Genomic DNA, 26,142 nt, shown 5'->3' on the forward strand with positions numbered 1-26,142 from the left:
ACACTGAGTCTGTTGGTAGCTGGATCTCCAGAAACATTTCAGTCTTTGATTGGTGGATGCAAACACAGAGACATTTAACCAATCATCACTTCAAATTGCTTAAAGCTGGCGTGTTCTAACAACTGTCCACTTCTCACATATATGGTTGTGCAATCAAAATGATATTGGACGCTCTCTTTGAATATTTCAGAGTTTTTAATTTCTTCATCAAAGGATAAAGTGGCATCTGCCTTCATACTAGTTTTATCCTTGTGTCACATTTCGATTTTAATGCAGAAAACACCGAACAAATAGTATTACTGAGAAACCGATAAAATGAATTCGTAGCATAAGTGTACGTCTTGCTGGTAGAATCGGGCGGTGCAATTTTCTCCTCTGTTCGGTGTAGTTTTGACATTCAGTTGGATGTTAATCTCCACCATATAATACTCGGTCAAACCACTGCAACAATTTATTTTGCAGGGATTGGGAGAAAGATCAACAAGAAATTGATTATCTATTATCTTGCATCCAACCATACAGATTGACTTGGACTGATTGTACTATTTCGTCTGTTATATCATTAATGATTGGAATATTTTTAGAACTGACATATAACAAATTAGATTCATTTTCGCCAATCCTTCTTAGATTTTGAGTGACGCTGGCAAGGCAGCATTTACTGCCCTGAGGGCGTTTAGGGTCAACCATATAGTGTGGGCGTGAAGTAAGATGTAGGCCAGATTAAATATGGCCTTTCCTTAAAGACGTTAGTTAACCATGTTGGCTTTTCTTACAATGTCATACAAGTTACAGCAATTTTGTTCTAGCTCGGAAATGGCAGGTTTATTGAATTCGGTTTCATAACTTGCTGAGATTTCATTTGAACTCAAAACGGTTGCTTGTATGTTCCACTAACGTAGCCTCCACACGCTTTTATTCATTTACATAATATGCAGCAATTATAAGGAAACGAGAAAGCCACACTAGATGAAGGCATCTGTGGATACTTTGTCGCATTTAAATTTTTTTAAAAATTGGTTCAATAACTATTTTTTCAAATGAGAAAACATCAGTTTATATAGCGCATATTAACTTTTGATGGATTCCCTATTCATTTTTTGCATAAAATATTATTTGTATGTTTTAGTCACGCACAATATTATTCATGTTCTTGGGTAAACTAAATTGCATAAATACCTCCACACATGCTGGAATATCAGTAGCTCTTGAATAATTATGTAGATCAAGTTACAAACATTGTAACTGAAAAGGATTCGGGGGAAGGAGTTGCCAAAGAATCCTTACTGATAGTTGCTATTGTCCTGTGGGTTTGCGACATTTCGCGCATTCTCACCGTAAATTACGGCGGTTTTGATGAAAATACACATTCCTAAAACAATCATGGACCCGGGAGTTTCATGCTTTTTATATGTTGACGGGACCTAGAAGGCCCTAGCAAGAACACCATTTATTGCCCATGCTAGTTACTCAACTGGGTGTCTTATGTTCGTTGAGAATCAACCACGTTACTGTGGGGCTGGTGTCACGTGTAGGTCAGACACAGTAAAGATGGCCTACTTCCTTCCTTAAAGAACATCGGTGTGTCTAGCGGGTTTGTGGCACAATCAGATAGTTTAAATTTCATAATTGCAGATACTAGCTTTTTATTAAAAATGTATTTAATTCACTGAATTTGAATTCAACAATTTTGAACTCACGTCTTTCGGATTACTAGCCCAGGCCTCGAGATTGCTAATACCAATAACATAACCGCGATGCTACCGTGCCCAGTACTTGCCGAGTGACTCTTCTATTCACAACCAGTCAAGTATAATAGAGAAACAGCACAGTGGATTTCTCAGTTTTCCGCCGAATTATTGGTCAAAATGGAAGTTACGAGCATCCATAGCTTGATGTGACACATGGAAAAAACTGGTTCTTTATTCTCGACCTGCTCCCTATTACAATTCATATTGAATAGTCCACAAACTCTAAACTCTAAAGGTTACAATATTTATGATCTTGAGCATTGGAATCTTCAAACTTATTAGTAAACGTTTTTTTTAGATCATCTTCCATTTGACGAATCGTGCACGAAATGCGTTTTGCAGACGAAACTGATGTGTTAGCAGGCAGGTGCAATTTTTTTTCAAAAATACGACATTCCACCTGAGGGAATAGTTAAATATATAAACTAGACTGTTGCTATAATTAAATACAATTCAAACATGCCACGTGTTTTTCCACCTGTTAGTTGCATTTTTCAGCTGCGTACTACATGAACATGAGACTAACAATGAGGACGCATAGTTCAACATACTACAGGCCAGCAACCTTAAATGGACGTCAACTATGTTTCGCAGATTTAAGAACGTATATTGTGAGAATACTGGTTAATAAAAGGAACTTCAAGTCCAAACTCATAAAAAAATAAGTATTTCGAAATAATAGCTAAGTAGACACGTGAATCTTTACAAATCTCACCTCAGCAGCTACAACGCTACCTCTCTTTACAATATTTGATATTAAACCGCATCTTTCTTCTAAAATTTAACATTTGTGCCATTTCCATTCATATTGCATCACACGCTTGCAGAATCATGGAATCATCCTGACTGAGTCTGAGGTGGAATATGTCTTATAACACAGACGCTGTCTCCCAAGTGCGAGAATCGACGTTTAGAGCCTTTCGCCCGGCTTGATATGGGTGTGTGAGAGTGAGTGGCTTCAGTTTATTTCCACCGATTTTGATGATATTTGAGTTCATAGTCACTCAAAAGGGAAAGGCAGGGCAAACAAACCCAGAGCTCCTTGGACCAAAGTGGCGTTAGAAATTAAGATAAAGAAGAAAAAGTGTACTTATGAAAGGTGCCAGGTGGAAAACACAACTGAGAGCCAAGCGGGATAAAGAAGGTTCAGAGGGAAGGTGAAAAAGGAAATAAGAGAAGCAAAGAAGCCTATTCAGAAAAGACTGGCAGGAAACATAAAGGGTAATCCCAAAGTTTTCTTTCGGCAGAAAAATAGGAAGAGGGTGGTAAAGGAGGAGTAGGGCCGATTAAGGACCAAAAAGGAAATTTACGCATGGAAGCAGGGGGCATGGCTGGGGTGTTAAATGAATACTTGGCATCTGTCTTTACCAAGGAAGCAGATGCTACCGAGGCCCCGGACAGAGGAGGAAACTCTGTCACTAAAGGGATTCAAAATTGTTAAGGAGACTGTTGGATAAACTGTCGATACTTAAGTTTGACAAGGTACTGGGACCAGATGAGATGCACCCAAAGTTATTGAAGGAAGTGAGAGCAGAAATTGCAGGGGCACGAGCCACAAACTTTCAGTCTTCCCTAGACTCAGAGGATGTGCCAGAGGAGTGGAGAATTGCAAACATTATGCTCTTGTTCAAAAAAGGGTGTAAAGATATGCCCAGCAATTGCAGAGCAGTCAGTTTAACTTCAGTGATGGGGAAGCTTCTGGAGACAATTATTCGGGATAGATTTCGTCGTCACATGGAAAAATGTGGGTTGATTATGAAGTGTTGGCATAGATTCTTAAAGGTGAAATTGTGCTCAACTAACTTGCTGGAATTTTTTGACGAGATGACAGAAGGGTTGATGAGGATATTTCAAATCTCTGGCTAAAGCAAAGCTGAGAGAGCATGCAGTTAAAGTGCAAATAGGAATTCCAAGGGATTTCCAAGGCTGATGTGTCCCACTAGGGTACGCCACTCTTTTCATCACTCTCAACTCACACTGACACTTACTGCCAGTTCAAAGGACACCACCTCTTACTCTCTCACACACACACCTTCATTGTCCTCGTCCTATCCATGGGACCACTCACCACCCACACAGGCCAGGCGTGCTTATCATCTGGCCTGGCAGGCGCCTGGCTTAAACTTTCTCCATCTCTATCCATGCAGCACATGCTGGCACACAAAAAGAGACAGAAATCGCAGACTGGTGGCGGAATGCCCGAAATCAAGGACCTCACGGACTTTGAAAGCAGTGCCATGCAGCTGGCTGGTGAGAATCTGGACCAGTGCTGTGCTGACAGTGAGGTCAGCACTGCTCTACCAATTGAGGATCCAGCAGTGCAACATCCATCAGACAACCATGCTGTGAGTTATGTGTCCCCTTTCACAGGCCACTGCGATGCATTAATTATCTCTCCTTGCTTTTCAGGCACATCTGCCAAACAGCCAACAGAGTCCATGATGCAGGGCCTCCAATCAAGCCGTGAAGAAACCTCTGAAGGGGAATCTGAAAATATGTCCCTGGAGACCCTTCACAGCTCTCACTCACGCCCTCTACCAGTGCAGAGACCTCGGTGGGACCCACATTTGGAATAGATATGGGATCATAATCTGATGAGCACATCACACTGTTTGATCCACAGCAGGCGGCAGCAGGGATTTCCCAAGTACCCAGCATTTGGAGGACTGCTGGAGGCCAGAAATCGGCTGTGTCAGACGACGGGCCTTTGGACTCGGCCATGGCACAGTTGCTGAGCTGCAAAGGCAAGCTTGGGTACACCAGATAGGGATGTCCACTGAACTCCCCGGATTGTAAGGCACAATGGAGGAGTCCGTCCACCTTCAGGCTGAGTTGAGAGTGCTGGCATGCCAATGCACCGAGGCCAACGCTGGTAGGGTGGTGGCCGCCATGGAGATCTTGGTCCAGGATGTCACTCCTGCATTGCTGCATAGGCTCAACTCCATCGCTGACACCATAGTTGGCCTACAACTGTGTGCATGCGAGAGGGGTGTGGGGCAGCTCAGTCTCACTCCAGCTACCCCTTCCCCTCATGGAGTCAGCCAGGGGCCCATGGGTACACATAGGGAGGAAGGCCAGAAGGTGCACTTTCCAGGCTCATCCACCCAGATGACTCCAGGAGTGACCAGCCCATCCAAATCCACTGTTCCTGTCACCTCAGCATCTGCAGCTTCACAGGCTGAGGAGGCTGCCACTGCCACATGCAGGACCCAGAGAGCAGCTCAGGGCGTCCAAGGCTGGTTCCTCTAGAGACCGTTGGCAAATGTCATCACAGGCAGGGCGTCACATTCAGCCGGCTGCTTCCACCTTCATTGTGAATGCCCGGGGAGCATAATGATGTAGCAACAGTGTTAGGACACTTAAGGAGAATTAGTTGCACTGCCTGTGCATGGGTGTTACTCACTTTTACTTACTGTTATCTATTGTCAATATGCCATCAAGAATGTTTCCCTGCCGATAACTCCTTGTTCTGATGAACAGTGTTCTTGTCACTCAATTGTGAAACCTTTCTGCACAAAATAAAGGCAGGTGTCTCAGCCCCGGGTCTCTTCTCTGCGTTCTGTCTTCAGACTAAAGTAATAGTCTGGCCGCACGCTCTCTGGAAATATTGCTGATGCCTGTACCTCTGTGGTGCTTGTCATGGCTGCCAGAATGTAGGGGGCAGGCACCCCAGAGTTCTCTCATTCTCTCGATGTGCTCTCAGCAACTTTAAGGAAGGGCTGGCCCCCAACTCTTCTGCATCTGTGACTACTGAAGTGCTCAAGTGCAGAAAGCGGACAAAGCATCAGATTCTTCTAAGGTTTCTTAGCTATGTCACTATGATATGAACAAAATCAAAGGGTGCAAGGGAGCTGTCTTTGGCCAGACAGGCGTCAGGCATCCTCAGAGGCTATGTGAAAATTTAAGGAGTGTCCTCACTGCATGCCATCATTACCCTCCTGCAATAGAGCCACTATTAGGGCCTCCACTGTATCTCTATGATAGGAGCATTCTCAGAGAGGGCCTCCGTGCTGCCATAAGGCAGACTGGAGTCAAATGATCACAAATGCATTGTGAGGATCTGTGGGATAACTTTACTGCATGTCGGCATAGCCCTCCACAAATCTAGCAGCTATGATGTCCTCCCGAGCGCGCCTCCCTCACCTAGCCAGTGTGAGGGCCTCGTCCCCGTCATCGTTGCCTCCGAGGACCTCCTCGACCTCATCCCCGTAAGCTCCAACAGACAGGTCCAGGCACTGGAACGTTATCTTCACCATTGCAATGGTCTGCTCCACCAAACTGCGAGTTGCAGCATAAGCTTCATTATACCGCACGGGTGTCATCAGCCACGGCCTCTGCGGGTAGAGCTTGTCCATAAGGAGCAATCGCTGCAGCTTCTATGTGACGGTCCCTAAATGCTTCATGGAGAGTGCTGGCCACCTCTCGGATGGCAACAGATGAATGCACTGCATGGCTGCACCTACCAGCATCCGACCAGGGGGAGACAGTTATCCAGTGTTGCTACAGGAAGGTGAAATAAGACTTGAGAAAACCCATAGGGTACCTTTCACAGAAGTTGAATGCAGATCAGAAGAAATATTCAAACAAAAAAAAAAGAGACTTGGTTCCAGCTTTGCAGCATTTTGAATTGTATGTTGAAAACAACTTTTCTGAAACAGTTGTATAAACTGCCTTTGACGTTTCTGGAGAGGTTTCGAGATAAAAATGCCAGACTGTTCCGGTGAAGTCTGTTACTGCAACCGTTCAAAGTAAACAATATGCATGTGGCTGGATGAGACAGTTTAATTTCAGATGCATTGTCAAGCGTTTAAATTCAGAAGGGCTTGGATGTCAGGAAATTGAGAACGGACTGGAATAAATGGTATTCTTACAAAAGATTTGTACATGTTTTGATGGTTGATGCATGTGTTTTTTTTTTGAAAGTTAAATATAGTAAGTAATACGAAGTGGGCTGAGAAAATGAAAGCTATTTTTGAAATATGACGTTTCATAATTTTGCATTAAGGGAGGTGTGAAGATGGATTTTTAAAAAATATTTTTGGAAAATGCTTGTATTCTGTAAAGAAGGATGTATGTATTTGTGTGCATGTCCATGATTAATTAAACTGGGGGAAGTCTAAGAGAGACAGCTTGTCTTTGAGAGTTGGAGATAAAAGGGCAAAGGTGCTAGCTGCATGCATGAGGCTATGGTCAAGTTGGATTTACAAGTACATACGAACATAAGAAATAGGAGCAGAGGTAGGCCATTTTTCCCCTCAAGCCTGCCCCGCCACTCAATAAGATCATGACTGATCTTTCCCAGGCCTCAATCCTCTTTCATGCCAGCTCCTCATAACCTTCAACTCCCCGATATTTCAAAAACTATCTATCTCCTCTTTAAATGCTTTCAATGATCCAGCCTCCACAACTCTCTGGGGTAGAGATTTTCAAGCATTCACTACCCTCTGAGAGAAGAAATTCTTTTGCATCTCAGTTTTAAATGAGTGCCTCGTTATTCTGTAGCTATGCCCCCTGCTTCGAGATTCTCCTACAAGTGGAAACATCTTCTCAACATCTATGTCATACCCACTCAGAATCTTATACGTTTCAATAAGATCACCCCTCGTTCTTCTAAACTCTAATGAATAAAGCGTTAACCTGTTCAGCCGTTCTTGATAAGTCAACCCTTTCATCCTAGGGATCAGCCTAGTGAATCTCTTTTGAGCTGACTCAAACGCCAGTATATACTTTCTTAAATACGGGGCCAAAACTGTACACAGTACCCCAGGTACTCTCCCGCCAAGACCCAGTACAGTTGTAACAAGACTTTCCTATTTTTAACCTACAGCCCCCAGCAATACAGGCCGAAATTCCATTTGCCTTCTTAATTACTTGCTGCACCTGCATGCTAACGTTTTTGTGTTGCATGCACAAGAACATCCAGATCCCTCTGTGCTGCAATTCTTTCTCTCTCCATTTAAATAATAGTCAGTATTTGATTTTTCCCACCAAAGTGCATGACCTTGCACATTCCTCTGTTAAACTCCACCTGCCAAGTTTTTCTCCATTCACTCAACTTCACTATATCCCCTTGCAGATTCATTATGTCCTCATCACAAGATGCCCTCCCAACTATTTTTGTATCGTCAGCAGATTTGCATACATTACACTTTGCCCCTCCGCCAAGTTGTAATTCATTCATTCATTAATATAGATCGTAAATAATTGAGGGCCTAGGACTACTCCTTGTGTTACATTAGTTATGTCTTTCCAACCTGAAAATGCCCATTAATCCCTACTCTCTGTCTTCTGTGTGTTAAGCAATCCTCAATCCATGTTAATACATTACCCCCAATAACGTGAACTTCTATTTTCTGCAATAACCTTTTATGTGGCAGCTTTTCGAATTCTGTCTGGAAACCCAGATACACTCCATCCACCAGTTCCCCTTTATCAACTCTGCTTGTTATATCCTCAAAGAACTCTAACAGATTTGTCAAACATGATTTCCCTTTCACAAAACCAAGTTCACTCTGCTCTGTTAAGCTTTTCTAAACGTCCTGCTATTTCTCCCTTAATCATGGACTTTAGCATTTTCCCAACGACAAACGTGAGGCTGACTGGCCTATAGTTTCCTGCTTTTTGTTTTCCTCCATTCTTGAACAGGGGATTCACATTAACTGTTGTCCAATCCACTGGGACCATCCAGGAATCCAGCAAGTCCTGGAATATTTCGACCAATGCCTCTACTATCTCTGCAGCCACTTCCTTTAAAACCCTTGGATGCAGGCCATCAGGTCCTGGCGACTTGTTTGCCATAAGTCCTATTAGTTTGTCAAATACTTTGTACCTCGAGATGGACACTATTATAAGATCTTTCCTCCCATTGGTTCATTGCTTATTTGATATCTTTGGAATGTTTACAGTGTCCTCCACCGTCAAAAGCGATTTAAATTGGATAAGTTGGATTTTTTTAAATCGTAAGGAGATAGGTAAGGGCTAGGCTTTCTACTGTTGAATTTCAAAAGGGTGTTTAAGGGACTGCTACAACTTCAAAGATATCATAAGGAAACAATGGATGTTTATTAAATGTTATTAGACCCGAAACTGGAGGCATTAGGAAAACTTGAAAGATTCTTTATTTTTGAAAAAGGTGAGTTCAAAGAGGTGCTGAGGGAAATGAAATCTGAATTGAAGGGTTGAAGGAGAGAAAGGATATTTAAGGAAAGATGTTGAGCTGAGTTGTGGTGGCTGTGTGGTGTAAATGTCCTCTGTAAGCTCAGTACAGCTCTGTACTGATAGAAGGTATGAAATCTGAAACAGCCAGCCAGTAAAACCAGAAAAGCCTTTGTTCCAGAAAGTAGTTTGTTTTCTGCACTTTCTTGGATTTACATGGCAGATTAGAAGTGTTTGAGGAGTCCTGTGGCATGTCTTTATTGAAGTAAGAACAGCTTTGCATTGGAGTAATATTACTGGATTTTTATACTTAAACAATTCTATAAGGGAGTTTCTGCCAAGTAGTTTACTTGTGTGCTCTGACTAAGTGAGTCTTTTGGGGAGGTGCTTTTTAAGACTGTTTCAACTGTGTAAAGTGAATCTTATGTGTTTAAGTTTTTTCTCTACTTATTAAAAAATCTTCTAACTTTTTTAAAATCCTAAAGGTGAGAGTGGAGTTCTATGCTTCTGGGGTCCGTAGCTTTTCCTCCTTGTTTTCAAAAATAAAAAAAATGGTTATGATCAGTAAGACAGACTGCTCCCTGGAATCTGGCTCGCTCAGCTAATAATATTGGCTATGTTCATAACATAAGCTTTTGCAATTCATGCATTAGGATGGCTAAATTCCTTTGCATCTAAGAATTCAGCAATCTCTCATCATTTACATAATATGCTTCTTGCTTATTCTTCCTGCCAAGATGGGCGATTTCACATTTTGTCCCATTTGTCCCATTTGGGCTCCATTTGTCAGCCCTTTTGCCCACTCACGTAACCTATCTATATCTACTCGTAGCCTCCCTATGTATTCTTCAGAATTTACTTTCCTACCTATCTTTATGTAGTCAGCAAACTGACTAACCATATCATCGGTCCCCTCTTCCAAGTCATTTATATGAATTATAAAATGTTGAGGCCTCAGAACTGATCCACGTGGCACAGCACTCATCTTGCCACACCACAGCTTGCCATCCAGAAAACGACACATTTATGCCACTCTATGCTTTTGGCTAACTAGTCAATCTTCAATCCATGCCAATATTTTATCCCCTACACCATAATCATTCATTTCCCGCAATAACCTTTGATATGGCATCTTATCAAATGTCTTCTGTAAATCTAAGCACAGTAAATCACAAGTCCCCCTTTATTCATGGGACATGTTACTTCTTCAAGAACTCCAATAAATTGGTTAAACGTGGCTTTCCTTTCACAAAACTAAGTTGATTCTGCTCGTTTACCTTGGATTTTTCTAAGTGCCCTGCTATTATGCCCTTACTAATAGTTTCTAACATTTTACCTATGCAAGATGTTAAGCTAACTGGCCTGAAGTTCCCTGCTTTCTCTCTTCCTCTCTTTTTGAATATAAGAGTTACATTCGCTATTTTCCAAATTAATAGAACCTTCCCTGGATCTTGAGAATTTTGGAAAAAATAAAACTAACACATCAACTATCTCACTAGTCACTTCTGTTAAAACCCTAGGATGCAGTCCACCAGGGCCTGGGGACTTGTCAGCCCGCAGCACCAACTATTTGCTCAGCACCATTTCCTTTGTAATTGTAATTTTCCTGTGTTCCTCCCTCCCGTACATTTCCTGATTTACAGCTATTTCTGGAATGGTACTTGTATCCCCTATAGTGAAGACCGATGCAAAATGCCTGTTCAATGCATCTGTCATTCCCTTATTTTCCCTTATTAATCCCCCAGATGCACTTTCCAGAGGACGAACGCTCACTTTGTTAATTGTTTTCTTTTCAAAATACCTATAGAACCTCTTGCTATCTATTTTTCTTCCTATTTCTAGCAAGCTTTCTCCCGTACTCTGATTTTTCCCTCCTTATAAATCTTTTAGTTGTTCGTTCCTTTTTTTATATTCGGCCCATTCTTCTGACTACCATATCTTTTTACACAATAATTTGGTTTTTCTTTTAGTTTAAGACCAACTTTAACTTTTTTAGTTAATCACAGATGTTGGGTCCCTCCTTGGAATTTTTCTTTGTTGTTGGAATGTATTTATTCTGTGTATTCCAAATATCTTCTTAATTGTCTGCCACTGAATCTCTATTAGCATAATTTGTAACCTAATTAAGCTAGCTCTGCTTCTATGTCCTTATAATGCCCTTATTTAACTTTAGCAGAACATCTGGCCATTGTTTCTGGAATCTCTAAGTGTTACGTGAAGAAGACCCATCAGTGATGTGTTCTTTGGCACATTTGTAATCACTAATGGCAGTGTCACCAGGATAAACCTTGACTTGATGGCACAGCGTGAAACTGGTGATAGAGAGTCGGCTGTCCTTTTTATATCATTCCTTATTTTTAATTCTGTTGATTTCATGTGAAATTAAATCCTTGAGAGTCTGGTCGTTCTAAGAGTGCCGTGGAGAACTAAAATACACGCATTTCAACGATCGTTGTCATGTGCATATGGTAAAGAATTAGACCAAGGACATTAATACAAAGCTAATTATGAATTACATTTTATCTGAAACTGATGCACAGCAAAGAAGCCTCGGCTAACGAAATTACAGTTACTTCTGTACTATTTGCTCCAATGCTAAAAAGAAACTACACACCATTCTTGCATAAGTATACCTTCTGTATGACTCTCAATGTATTACCTGCAGCTCCTATCAAGGCAATCATTTCTGCCACTTTATCGGAAACAGTCTCAATAATCAAATGCTGCTGACTCGTCAAGTTCCTCGATTAGCCTGCTGTTTGCGGGTGAAATGTGCCAACCACTATCATATATTACTCACCCCTCCGGTCAGTTATTCAACCACCATCATAAATTAATCACCTCCTTCGGCAGTAATCTATGGAATTCTACTTAACCGATCAATGAGTTACACCCCTACACAGATCTTCTCGTTCGGGAATCAAGCCTTTGTCGCCCATTGCATCGTAATGTGGATGAAAGCATTGTTATTACAGCCTTGAAGGAAACGATGGCTCATGAGTGACGACACTTTACTCTCGATAAGGTCTGCCACCTGCCTATACATCTTAAAAGACCTAAACTACTTCGGCTGTATCGTCATTTAAGTCCTTCATCTTATTCCATTCCTCTCGGTACTTGTTTAAGATCTTCATTCGATATAGCCCACCCAACTCCGAGTCCAAGTTTCGCAATGAGACAGATTCACTCCTTCTCCCTTCGGCTTCTGCACTGCGTGACTCCTCATCTTCAATGATTTGAATCTTCTTCGCCACCCACCTTTCTCTTCCCCTTGTGCGTTCGCTGTCCTCCTGTATTCCCTTAATATTTTCCTTCATATGAACTTTCCTACCATTATTCACCTCTATCCTCTCAACCTTTCCATCTCCCGTGGCTTTTCTAACCCCATTCTCTCAATCACAGACCAAGACCAGATCGAAGTAATTTCTCGTATTCCCAATGTAACTTAAAGGAATACTTTCAAACACCCAGCTGTCTAGTTTTTTGTCTCAGTTAGATACGATGCATACCCTACTACTGAACTTATAACCAGGCCCTCAGGTCTGTCGTTGATTTTCATATATCCAGAAGAATATTCACATTTTCTCTGGTGCGATCGCCAACATTTCTCTCTGAATTCCAGGGGATATATATAGAAAGAATCTTAAATGTTAAAGAAGTTTCTATCTCCTTAAACCTGTGCATTTTTCAAAATGAATTCCCAACACAACGAATCTTTTGGAATTTATTACAGTGGCCGTCAAATTTGTATGCTGTATGCGAAATCATGAGAAGTTTTTGGTAGGTGTGGAATGCCTATGAAAATATTCTAAACCCAATTCAAATGACCGCCGGGTAGAGTCGACCGTCTTATCATGAAATTGGCTTTCACCGCTGATGTGGTGGGATATCCGTGTTTACAGTTATAATGTGGCGCATCCCGCTACGACAAAACAGTTATATATTTTTGGATTATCCATTGCTCTTGCACCAATAGTTGACACTTTATTAAATGGGTGTAATATCTCACACTTTTGATATTAGAAGTTTTTATACAGGTAAATGGCGATTAATTGTGTCCTTCAAAACTACAACAATTAAATGCGTGACCTCGATGAAAACCAATCCTGCATTTTCATATTCCTTACAAATAAAAATTAAAATGAATGTTGTTTGGTATTCCGTTGCCAGCAGCAGCTTGAGTGGAGTTTAAGAATGTACAAGAGGACAGATTTCTCTGAACTAAACTTTTTATTTATTAGGTAAATTGGATTCACTAACACCGACATGTACTTTCCAAAACACCGATAATGCTACTTCCCTCTGCGGGCGGCTCCTGACAGACGATGATATCGAGCAAAGTAACATAGAAAGGTGATCGGACATAACAACAACCGATTAAAAGCTTGAAACGGGAGCTTAAAAATCAAACTTCAATTCACAAACAAGTCAATGGTAGCTTTTGAAGTCTCTAACACAGTACTAAAATCCTCTTCCGATAGTTCACTGTTGCCCTTCGCTTGCATCTGTAAATTTCTTCCAAAACGGCGTCTATAGCTGTCTCCATACCCTAGTTGGGTGTGAAATATATTTAGCCTATTATCACGTTTGTTCACGATTTAGCCATCGTCTTAATTCAGTTCTGTTCCATTCAACAAGAACTATTCCTCCGTGTAGACGATGAAGAATCGACTGGAAGTTGGGGTTCTATTCCAATATGACCAATGCAGAATCTTCTATTATGGAACTTTAAAAAAAGTAGTTATTGTGGATTAGCAATAATTCGGTCAGGAAGTGCGTCACATGTAAGGCTTGTCTTTTCAGAATACTAGGAATATCAGTTGCATTAGACAGATGAGACCCTTTCTGCGCAACACCACAGAACATTGTGGAGAAGGTTATGTACCTGAAGAGCTTTATAACGAGAAATTCCCCTGGTTCATGTCTGTATGCAGGCTAAAGTTATTCTGACACACACCACCATGGCTCATTTGGGAAACATGCAATTGGACTGTACAGATTTGATGTGTCGTGTTACACCACAAGATGGAAAGTTGCATAATATTATTCAGATAACTTAGGCAAAGCATAACAAATGGAATCTTTTATAAACCTGCTCGCTGCATTCACAAAAAGATATTACTTTGAGCCGTTCTGAATCCATTCATAGCTCCTATAAGGCGCGAGAATGTATTTCTACGATCCTTCTTGGGTCAGGCCCCACTTCGCTTTTATCCGAAGTGAACAACCCTATCCCATATTGTCCTGAAGGGCATCTTTCAATGGAGGATTGCTCCAAATCCCGCTGTCGGTTCCCGTATATCTGAAAATAAAAATGAGAAAGCAAGCTTTAGAGAATTATTTTTTTCACGCGCACCTATTCGAGTAGCAGTGTAACGTTACTGTGCGAACAACAACAGTTGTTATCACAAATATTAACATATATTTCTATTTGCATGGGAAACATTACACGAGAGCATGGTTAATTATTTCAGGCTAGTCATCTATTAGCTTCCAAAAATGACCTTAAATTGCAGTGGACATACAAATTCACTGCATCTTGCATTTCTACTTAACGAGATTGTTTTTACCTGACATATGGTTCTAGTTGTTGGAAACCTGATTTATGGATGGATGGGAACCATTCAGTGACACATCTTTTCACCTTTCTGGATGGGACTATAACTGGTTATGTTAATGTTCAATCTGATTTGACCCTCTTGTCTTCTGTTGCTCTCACCACTTATACAGTCATATGGAGAACAACTTCCTAGTATCAATTCCTATATAATTTATTTTGTGTTCAAAGTGCCCTCACGTACGTTTCATTCGCGCATATATGCCTACATGCTGTTTTAACGCAATGCAGAGTTCAAACTCGATAAGTAGTGTGCAAACTATATTTGATATTCATGCTAATTGATTGAGAATGTTTTTATGCATCAGTTTTTTGTAATCGCGTAAGTGAATTTTGATTTATTAAGAAGAGAACTTTGTTCACTGATTCTTACTGTTGGGATAAAAATAAATTTTAGTTCCAGCGTTCCTTGTACTACATATCCAATGAATTACGTAATTGATGAATTTAGGAAAGTCTTAAATTACTGACACGTATCGCCGCAATCATTTGGGTCTTAATCAATTGTCATGAAAAAATTATTAATCCGTTGTCCAATTTGGCAAAATATCAACCATACAAAACTATTACTTAGATGAAAAATCCTGACCGTCAGACTCTTCGCCCGCAGTTGTAGCTTTTAAGATTGTTCGACATGCACAGTTTTTCGCAAAATTATTGTGCATAGCGCCGGTTAACTGAGAAAAACTCGCTTATGGGACAGCAGGAAGCTGCACGATTGCCGCGAATTTCATTTACGCATCTCGGTGTCCACCGCCCCACCCCTCCTAAAACAAGAACCGCTACGTGCAGGTGGAACCGTGGTTGGCTCAACTGCACAAAGGATTAGAGGAAAGATTGGAAAAGCAATAATGTTAAGGGATTCGCTTGGTGTGGGAAGAGACAAGTGTTTCTGTAGCTAGAGACCTGAATTCAGCATGGTATGTTGCTTCCTGGCAAGCATGTTACTGAGCCGCCGCAGAATGCCCTGCGGAGGGAGGGCGAAAGCCAGTGGCCATGGTCTATGTCAGTATCAGAGGCATAGCTTGAACGAGGGATGTGGTTCTGCAGGCAGATTATTGCGCTCGGAAAGGAACTAGCACACAGAAATTTCAAGGTAGTAATCACCCGATTACATCTAGTACCATATGCTTGGGTGTGTAGACATAGGAGTACAATACAGATGAATGCATGACTGGGAAGATGGTGTAGGAGGGAAGATTTAGATTCCTCGAATTTTGAGGCCGAAACTGGGGGAGATTGGGCCTATAAAGGGAGTCAAGCTGCAGTTCAACAGGACCAGAACCAATATCCCTGCAGGGCGATTTGCTACTGCTGTTGCGAAAGGGTTAAACTATTTTGGCAAGCATATGGAAGCCAATAAATGCTCCTGGAAAACAAGCTGCACTAAGAATTCGGAAAGACAGGTAGGACTAAACTAATAAATAGCGTGCTGTTTTATTCGGTCAGACGAATGCTGAATGAAATAAAGTGGACATTAAGTTTACTGATCATGTATCGGAATGTGTGGGTTGGAGTAATTCATCAAGGCTCCTTAGAGAGCCCTTTCCAAACCCACGACCACTACCAACTAGAACGACAACGGTAGCAGATAGATGGGAATACCACTACGTTCCGGTCCCCCTCCAAGTCATTCACCATCCTGACTTTGAAATATATTGCCGTTCCTTCACTGTTGCTCATGTCAAAATCCTGGAACTCCCTTCCTAACAGCACTGTGCATGTACCTACACCCAGTTCAAGAAGGAAGCTCACTACACCTTCTCAAGTGCAACTAGGGATGAACAATAAATATTGGCCCAGCGAGCGAAGCCCACATCCCGTGAATGAATAAGAAGGAAATGAGGCTGGTGAACATTATGCTGTGGCGATAACTGAGACCTGATTCAAAAAAAGGCAGAACTGGGTACTAAATGGTCCTCGAAACGGGGCATTCAGCAAAGATAGGGGATAACAGAAATGATATAGGCTAGCTGTTTAAGGATTAAGGAAAACGCTCCAGGGCTGGAGAAGGAGGGTATCCTCAAGAGCTCAAGGACAGAATCTCTTTGGTGAGAGCTAAGAAACAATAAAGGTGGCATCACACTACTGTATGCATTACATATGCCTTCATATAGTGGAAAATATATACAAGAAGAAATTTACAAGGAAATCACAGAGAGGTGCAAGAAATGAAGTGTAGTCACAATGGGAAATTTTAACAATCGTATTATAGACCCGCATGGAAACTTGCAAAGGGCAGAGATGGGGAACTGTTTATGATGTGTGTTCAGGAGAATTTTCTTAATTAGTATGTTGTTGGTCGAACGAAGAAGGAAGGATCGGGTTTGGGGAAACGAGCTGGGTCAAATGAATTAAGTTTCGGTCGGGGGACATTGTGAGGACAGAAATCATAGTATCATGTTTAGGCTAGCTATAGAAAAGGAAAAGTAAGAGGAATTAATTCGGAGAGGGCTAATTTCAGTGGAGTGAGAATTGATCTGGCCCAGGTAAATAGGAATCAAAGGTGGGACTGCAAATCTGTAATGGAGCAATCAAAGAAGATACAATTCGGATGTGGTAGAGGTACATTCCCAGGAAGGATAACGGTAGAGGAAGCAAAGTTGGAGTTCCTTGGGAGATGATTGTGGTTGAGAGCAAAATAAAGCAGGAAAAGTGTGCAGATGACTGGTGGATAATACAATTGAGAACCAGGCTGAATATAAAAACTTCAGAGGGAAAGTAAGAAAGTGTTTTTCCGACTGAGAAAGACATATAGGGTCTCCAAGGTCGATGTTAGGACCAATGCTTTTCTTGATTTACCTTAACAACCTAGACATTGGTGTACATTGGTGTACAATGCCCAGTTACAAACTTTGTCAAAGATGCAAAACTTGGAGACATTGTAAACTGTGAGGAGGATAGTGATAAACTTCGTGAGGACTTACACAGACTAGTGGTATTGGTGGACAAGTGGCAGGTGAACTTTAATGCAGAGACGTGTGAAGTGATTAGTTTTGGTAGGAAGAACGAGGAGGAGCGATGTGAAATAAAGGGATAAAAGCAAAATACTGCATGTGCTGGAAACTTGAAACAAAAACAGAAAATACTGGAAAAACTCAGCAGGTCTAACAGCATTTGCGGTGAGAGAAACAGAGTTAACGCTTCAAGTCTGTATGGCCCTATTTCAGATAATGTTCCTATACAATTCCCATTTTATGAAAGAAAGGGTACAATTTTCAAGCTTAGCAGTGAATATAATAGGACGGATTGAAAAAACACTTTACGAAGCATGCAGGTTCATGGACTTTATAAATAGGGGAATAGAATACAAATGCAAGGAAATTATGATAGACCTTTGTAAAACCCAGGCTTGTTTTCAGCTGGAGTATTGTGTCCAGTTCTCGGGACTGCTCTTGAGAATGGATGTGAAGGAATTAGAGAGGGTGCAGAGAAGATTCATGAGAAAGGTTCCAGGGGTGAGGACATACAACTAGTTAGACAGATAGGGGACACTAGGAATTTTTTAATGTGTTCATGGGATGTGGGCATCGCTGACTAGGCCATCGCTTATTGCTTATCATTAACTGTCATTGAAAAGGTATTGGTGAGTTGTCTTCTTGAACTGCTTCGGTCCATGTGGTATAGGTACACTCACAGTGCTGTTAGGGAGGGAGTTCCAGGACCTTGACCCAGCGAAAGTGAAGGAATGGCAATATATTTCTAAGTCAGGATGGCGAGTGGCTTGGAGAGGAACTGCCAGATGGTGGCCTTCCCATGTGTCTGCTGCCCTTGTCTTTCTAGATAATGGCAGTCGTGAGTTTGGAAGGTGCTGTCAAAGGAGCATTGGTGAGGGGACTGAACGTTTGTGGATGTGGGCTACTTTGACCTGGATGCTTTCAAGCTCCTTGAGTGTTGTTGGAGGTGCAGTCATCCAGGCAGTGAACTGTGCCTTACAGATGGTGGACAGGCTTGGAAAGTCAGGAGGTGAGTTACTCACCGCAAGATTTTTAGCCTCTGACTTGCTCTTGTAGCCACAGTATTTATGTGGCTGGTCCAGTTCAGGTTCTGGTCAGTGATAATCTGCAGCTTGATGATAGTAGGGGATTCAGCGATGGTAATGGCATTGAATGCCAAGCGGTGAGGGTTAGATTCCCTCTTTTTGGAGCTGCTCATTGCCTGGCACTTGTGTAGCATGAATGTTCTTTGCCAATTGTCAACCCAAGACTGGATATTGGCCAGACCTTACTGTATTTGGACATGGACTGCTTCAGTTTCTAAGGAAATGCGAATGGTGCTGAACATTGTGCAATCATCAGTGACCCGATGTTGGAAGGAAGATCACTGGTGACGCATCGGAAAATGATTGGGCCGAGGACACTGTTCTGAGGAACCCCTGCAGCGATGTCCTGGGACTGTGATGTTTGACCTCCAACAACAACAAGCATCTTCATTTGTGCTAGGAATGACTCCAAACAGCAGAGATTTTCCCCCTGATTCCTATTGACTCCAGTTTTGCCAGGGCTTCTTGATGCCATACTCAGTCAAAGGCTACCTTGAAGTCAAGGGCAGTCACTCTCACTGCATCTTGGGAGTTCTGCTCTTTTATCTATGTTTGAACCAAGGCTCTAATGAGGTCAGGGTCCGAGTGGCCCTGGCACAACCCAAACTGAGTATCAGTGAGCAGTGAGCATTGCTAAGCAAATGACATTTGTTAACACCGTTGATAACTCCTTCCATTATTTTACTGGTGATCGAGAGTAGACTGATGGGGAGGTGCTTGCCTGGGTCCAGTTTGTTTTGCCTTTTGTGTGCAGGACATACCTGGGCAATTTTCCAAATGGCCAGGTAGATGCCAGTGTTGTAGCTGTACTGGAGCAGATTGGCTAGGGGCACGGCAAATCCTGGAGCACAAGTCTTCAGTCCAATTGCCAGAATATTGTTAGGGCTCATAACCTTTGCAGCATCCAGTGCCTTTAGCCGTTTCTTGCTATCACTTGGAGTGAATCCAATTGGCTGAAGACTTGTCTGTGTTGCTGGGGACCTCCAGTGGAGGCCGGGATGGATCATTCACTCAGCACTTCTGGCTGAAGGTCATTGCAAAAGCTTCAGCATTAAATTTGCACTTATGTGCTGGGCTCCTCTATCATTGAGGATGAATATATTTGTGGACACTCTTTCAGTGAATTGTTCGAATATCCACCACTATTCATGACTGGATGTGGCAAGACTGCGGATTTTCGGCCTGATCCATTGGTTGTGAAATCCCATAGTTTTGTTTATCACTTGCTGCTTATGCTGTTTGACACAAAAGCAGTCCTACGCTGTAGCTTCACCAGGTTGAAACATCATTTTTAAATTATGCCTGATACTGCTCCTGGCTTGCTTTCCTACACTCTTCATTGAAACAGGGTTGATTGCCTGGCTTGGTGGTAATGGTAGAGTGGGGGATATGCCAGGCCATGAGGTTACAGATTGTGCTCGACTACAATTCTGCTGGTGCTGATGACCCACTTTGCCTCATGGTTGCCCAATCTTCTGTTGATAGATTTGTTTGAAATTTGTCCCATTTAGCACGGTCGTGCACACAACGGGATGGAGGGTATCCACAATGTGAAGACATTAGCTTCCTGTCTGACAGAACTATCCTTTTCGGAGGAGAGAAGATTAAATGGAAATTTAATAGAACTTTTCAAAATCATGAAGGCTCTGGACAGAATACATAGGGAGATTTTTTTTTGGCATTGGCAGAATCGTCAAGAAGACACTGATTTAAGTTCATTGACAAGAGATGTAAAGACGACACGAAGGCATAGTTTCATATGCCTTGAGTGATTTGGGTGGGAATTGCATTTCCTGAGAGCGTTTTAAAGGTACATTCAAGTGAGGCCTTAAAAATATAATTTGGTAAGTACCTGAAGCGAAAGGAATTGCGGGGGTGCGGGAAAAGTTAGGGTTTGAGAGCAGGTGAGTTGCTCTTCCAGAGACCCGGTATTGACACAACAAGCCGAATGGCCTACTTCTGTGCTGCACCAACCTACGATTCAATTAGCAATGGCAAGCCGATTAGGTGAACAGATATTCCAAACTCGAAGATGCAAATGGTTTCTTTCCCAGCCGAGTGCCCGGCAGGTGTGCAATCACCAAAACCCAGGCCAAGGGTTTTTTTTTAACGCTTTGTAACAAGTGGATAAGGTCATCGGTTTTATCAGTCCGGAGAAAAACTTGGCTCCCACTGTGGCTTGGCGGCAACAAAATTTTCTTGACCTGACGGAGCTGCGGGGCCACCTTCACCACAGGAGCTGCAGCCTTTCAAGCAGACGGCCCCTTCTCAAGTAGGAATGGGCAACAAATGCTGGGGTTGCTGGCAGTGTTTATATCCCGAGAATGGGAAAAAAGAACATTGGCATGATACTCCTATACGTTCCGGGTTTAACGTTTTAATTTAACTTGTTCATTTTTACTTCAAATATCGGGTCTTTATAGGACGGGCGTTTCCTGAATTTTGGACGTGTCACTTACTTTACGGAAAGCGTCGAGGTGAACTTTAGTGTCATTAGGCTTGCCGAGCTCCCGAATTCACCGGTTTTATTACAATAACATTTCTGTTCTAGACTGAATGATGGCTTTGTGGTTAAACAGTTACGGCGAAATGTTTTTGAACCCATACAATAGGAAGAAATTAAATTTAAATTGAATTTCAGCTGAGTCAGTTTACGTTAGTTTCTCAGTCGAGGTGCTGCCTGTTCACAGCTGCAGCTGCACCAATGGAGGACTGTGACAAATGTGGGTATTGTTTAACACCGAACCTTTGTTGCTAAACATTTTGTTAACATATATGTTGTTTTTACAGCCAATGGCTTATGTTTATCTTTATCAATATAAATCTGCCATTTCTCAAACTGGCTGACGAATTAACCTATGATTCTCCCTACAGTTTATTTTTTAATTCTGCAGCCTACCCAGTAAATGTTCATTTCTCAACAAATGTAATCATACTGTCATTAATATCGTTTCACAAACTATGGCGAAGAATGCTTAAGCAGTATCATAGTTGCTGGGGAGAAAAAAAAGCAGATGCTTAAAGAACATCATTGATTCATGTTTCTCAAGCAGGGACATTGTTTCCTCCATTTACCATAATTATTTGCTTATCTAGAAGGGCAAAATACAGTGGGTGTTGGACATGTAAAATAAAAGCAGAATTTTCCAGAAATACTCAATAAGCCTGGCAGCATGTTTGGAAAAAGGAACAGAGGCAACCCAACCAGAGGGGACATGAGGAAAACACAATTACGCAGTGAATTGTTATGATCTAGCTTGCACTGCCTGATAGAATATTAGAAGCAGATTCAATTCTGCAGAATCAGGCAGTACATTTGTTTGCTTTTTCGGCTTAGTTGAACAATAAAAGCTGGTGCTTTTCAATGCGATTACCAATATTGCCAGTTTTCATACGAGTACAAATACGATCTTATATTGCGAAACCTTTGATGCACGACTCACCTCGGTGGACTCCATACTTCCCTTAATTGCAGAATTCAGTGTCTTTCCATTTTCTTGCAGCACACACGACCCCGTCTTGATGTTGATCATTGGTGCAGCAGGACCATGCAATTTTAGAAACATAATGTCATTTATGTTTGGATCCGGATACAATTCGTACTGAACCGTTGCAGGGAGGGTGTCACTTTCATAAATGCCTGTGAAATCTGGTGATGAGTGAATATTCGCACTAGACTTATGAATTCCATGCCGCGCATCCTTCTGCATTAACATGGGCCAAGAACAACTGCAACCATTCATCCCATCTCTGCCTTTGTGGATCTTAATTGCAAGGATTGTTATAGCGATCAGGAAAATCAGCGAAAGGGCAGCAAATGATATAATCAAATAACGTCTTAAATCGGACATCCATTGTTCTGAATTCTCCAAAAGGCCGGTGGTTGATGCATGTTCTGCATTACTCTCCAACACGGATAATGTAATGCTGACTGTTGCTGAAAGGGGTGGCTTTCCGTTGTCCCTGACCAAAATTACGAGTTTCTGCTGAGGTAAATCTTTGAATCCAAAACGCCGGATAGTCCAGACTTCTCCCGTCTCTGGGGATACGGTAAACAGGCTTTCATCTGATGGCCGGAGTAGCTGATAGAAAAGTTGTGCGTTCTGCCCAGAATCTGCATCGGTGGCCGTGACTCTAACAACTAAATAACCAGGATTAGCGGATCTAGGCATTGTCTCCTCTGCTTCAGAACCTGGATTTGCCAAGGGCGATAGGATCACAGGGGCGTTATCATTTTGATCTACGATGATCACATTCACTGTTACGTTATCGCTGAGCGGAGGTGACCCAGCGTCCTTTACTTGAACAGAAACCTGAAAACTTTTCAGATGTTCGTAATCAAACGAGCGTTGAGCAAAAATCACACCCGTGGCTGAGTTGACTGAGGCGAATGTGGATACAGGCAAGCCACTTACCAAGCTATCCAAAATGAAGTAAGACAAATTGGCATTCTCACTAAAATCTTGATCAAAGGCTGATACGGAACCAATGGAAGCGCCGATGCGGTTATTCTCTGTTACGTACATAAAGAACGAAGGCTTCGTAAAGCGGGGCGGATTGTCATTTACATCTGAGACTTGAACAGAGATAGTTTTGTGATTCGTTAGCGGAGGGGAACCTCTATCACTGCAGGTGATTGTAATGTTGTATTCAGGCACTTTTTCACGATCGAGGTGACCAAAAAGCACCACTGTGTAGTAGTTATTGAAAGATTTGTCAAGGCTAAAGGGGATATTTTTAGGAATATGGCATTGAACATTTCCCCTTTCTTCAGAATCCCGATCTGTTACCTTTAACAGTGCGACTGGCGTTTTTAGAGTAGCGTCTTCTGGGATCGGACTGGAATTTGAAGTAACAGTTATTTCAGGAGCGTTATCATTAACATCCAGAACCTTTATTAGGACGGTACAGTATACTGGCACAGCATGTGGACCTCTGTCCATAGCTTGTAGTGAAATTTCATAAGCCTTTGTCTCTTCAAAGTCCACAATACCATCGGCACTGATTTCTCCGGTTTGCGAATTTACGCGGAACAGGCGCCGCAACTTTTCGGGCGTTCGTTCGCTAAGAGAATAGACGACCTCACCGTTCAGACCTTCATCTATGTCAATGGCATTTACTTTCGCTATCAGAGAACCTTTCGGTACATTTTCTGTCGTCGTGATCTCATACGCGGTCTGTTCGAAAACTGGAACATTATCGTTGACATCAGATACATTGATAATAATTTGGGTGGTTCCGGATTTTGCAGGGGTCCCTCCATCAATTGCAGTCAAAGTTAGCTGATGGGTTGCCCGCTGCTCTCGGTCAAGAGGCTTTTGAAGTACTAACTCTGGGGTAACGGTGTGTTTCTTACCTGATTTTAATTCTAAGATGAAGTGCTCATTTTCGCTCAGTTGGTAGGTCCGGACACCGTTGGTTCCAGCATCCGGATCATGCGCGCTCTGCAGTTGGAAGCGCGACCCGGCTGGCACATATTCGCCGATTTCTAAGTGGAACTCGTTTTTCTGGAAGGCGGGTGGATTGTCATTTATGTCGAGAATCTCAACTTCCACACGATATAGCTTTAATGGATTTTCCATCACAGCCTCCAACATTAGCACACACGTGAGGCTTTGTTCACAAAGCTGTTCCCGATCTACTGTCTCTTTTATAAACAGTATTCCAGTATTTAAATTGACGTCTAGGTACTGTTGTTTATAATCCGATACAACTCGAAACCGGCGCACTGAAAGCTGGTTCACGTCTAATCCCAGGTCCTTAGCAACGTTTCCAACGACCGAGCGAAGCTCTGATTCCTCGGGAATTGAGTATCGAAGATTCCCACAGGTTGAATTCGTGATATACACCAGCATTAAATAAAGGACGTGCCAGTGTGACATACGGCAGCTTAGCGTGTAGGCCATTTATGGATGAATGTTCTGCAAATCTAGCTGCCCGACTCTCCGAGGAACTGTTCGGCGTTTGCTACGTTTCGATCGTATTTGTTCATTGCTCTGGTTTCCCAGATGAAAAATTATGTATGGCGTGTGCCGTCCAGCTGACTTTCTTTGGCAAAATCACCGAGAACATTTGTACAAATACCTCATAATTTCGCGGAGCCTCTCAGAGATGAATTGAGACCGTGGATTGAGGAGCTCTGTTCCTGTCTTCAATACTGCGCAGTGTTTGCTGTAGGGGGAGTGGTGCTGGATCTCCAGCCACATTTCTTCACCTCATTGGTAGACAGTGACACAAAGAGACTCAGCCAATAATAACAGCAAACACTCTTAAAGCAATAGTGCCTCTACTGAAAATCATAAGGAACTGCTTTGTGCATTTACCATTGTGCAACTTTAATTGCAAGTGTTATTCTATTTTCTAATTTATTGATTCGGCTGTGTTGTTTCTGGGTTCATGCAATTTACTGCGAATTTGACTGGGGCCTTCTGCGCATAGTTCCTTGATGAAAAAAATCTGATCGTTCACATTCTTCATCTAATTGTTGGTACATCCACGAGAAACAAAAAAAAAAGCACAAAAAGTTGTTGGATTTCCGCTGATAATTTGTTCTAGTGCTCTCATGGGATATGCAATTTCTTGTCATTGAGCGACCAGTACATACCTCTGACAAAAACAGAGCAAAATATTTTTTGGCCTAAGTGGATGCTTAATCAACGATGAATACAGTTTTTCTTATTTGTTTGGAATAATTAGGAAAAATAATTCCTCGCTAGCGTCATGCAGTTTTGCTTGACTTTATAAGGTTCCAGAAAGAATGCTACATTCCATGATAGAGGTTTCCTGTACGTACTTACAGAGGATATACGGCACAGAAACAGGCCATTCGGTCCAGCCAATTCATGCAGGCATTTATGCTTCACTCGAGCCCCAACCTCAGCAAAATCTATCATCGTAACTCTCCATCCCCTATTCCCTCAATTATTTGTCTACATGTCCCTTAACTGCATCAATGCTATTCATTTCAAACACACCCTGTTGTCGTGAGTTCCACATTCTCGCCAGTATTTAGTTAAATGAGTTTTTTTTCTGAATTGTCTATTGGATTTCTGGTGATTATCATATATTAATGGTTTCTTTTAATGCTCTTCTTCACAAATGGACAACTTCCCTCTGTTTCAAGTCTATAAAAGCAGTCATAGCTTTAAATGAACTCTATTAGCTCACTCATCCGCCTTCTTCATCAGGAGAAAAGAGCACCTGCCTGCCAAATCCATTCCCACCCAAGAACGTATCACCCTTGCAAATCTTCTTTGCAACCCCTTTATGCTTTTATATCTTTTTAAAAATATTGCAACCAGAATGCACACAGTATTCCAAGTGTGATCGAACCAAACTTCGGGGCAGTTTTAGCATAACTTCCTTATTTTTAAACTATAATTTAAAGCCTGATATTTGGTTTGCTTTGTTTCATGGCCTTGCCAATCTGGGGCGCAATTTTAATGATTCATTTGAGCCTCTACCCCACCTAGACTTACACCTTTCAATTAATATGTGACATTCCTACCAAAATGTATGACCCCACATTTACTTCTGTTGAACCTCATTTGTTAATCATTTGCTTATTCTGCAAGTTT

At 42.0% G+C, this 26,142-nt stretch overlaps 1 protein-coding gene across 1 annotated transcript in view; it reads right to left on the bottom strand.

The window, feature by feature from the left end:
- Positions 1-13,121: 13,121 nt before the first annotated feature.
- Positions 13,122-26,142, bottom strand: part of LOC121281386 (cadherin-23-like) — a 144,681-nt gene continuing 131,660 nt past the window's right edge. Inside the window, exon 5 of the mRNA XM_041194329.1 lies at positions 13,122-14,208. Within this exon, the coding sequence (XP_041050263.1) occupies positions 14,059-14,208 (150 nt within the window). The 3' untranslated portion in view covers positions 13,122-14,058. The remainder of the gene's footprint in view (positions 14,209-26,142) is intronic.

The sequence above is a fragment of the Carcharodon carcharias genome, chromosome 8 (assembly GCF_017639515.1).
Source record: "Carcharodon carcharias isolate sCarCar2 chromosome 8, sCarCar2.pri, whole genome shotgun sequence".
Taxonomy (NCBI): domain Eukaryota; kingdom Metazoa; phylum Chordata; class Chondrichthyes; order Lamniformes; family Lamnidae; genus Carcharodon; species Carcharodon carcharias.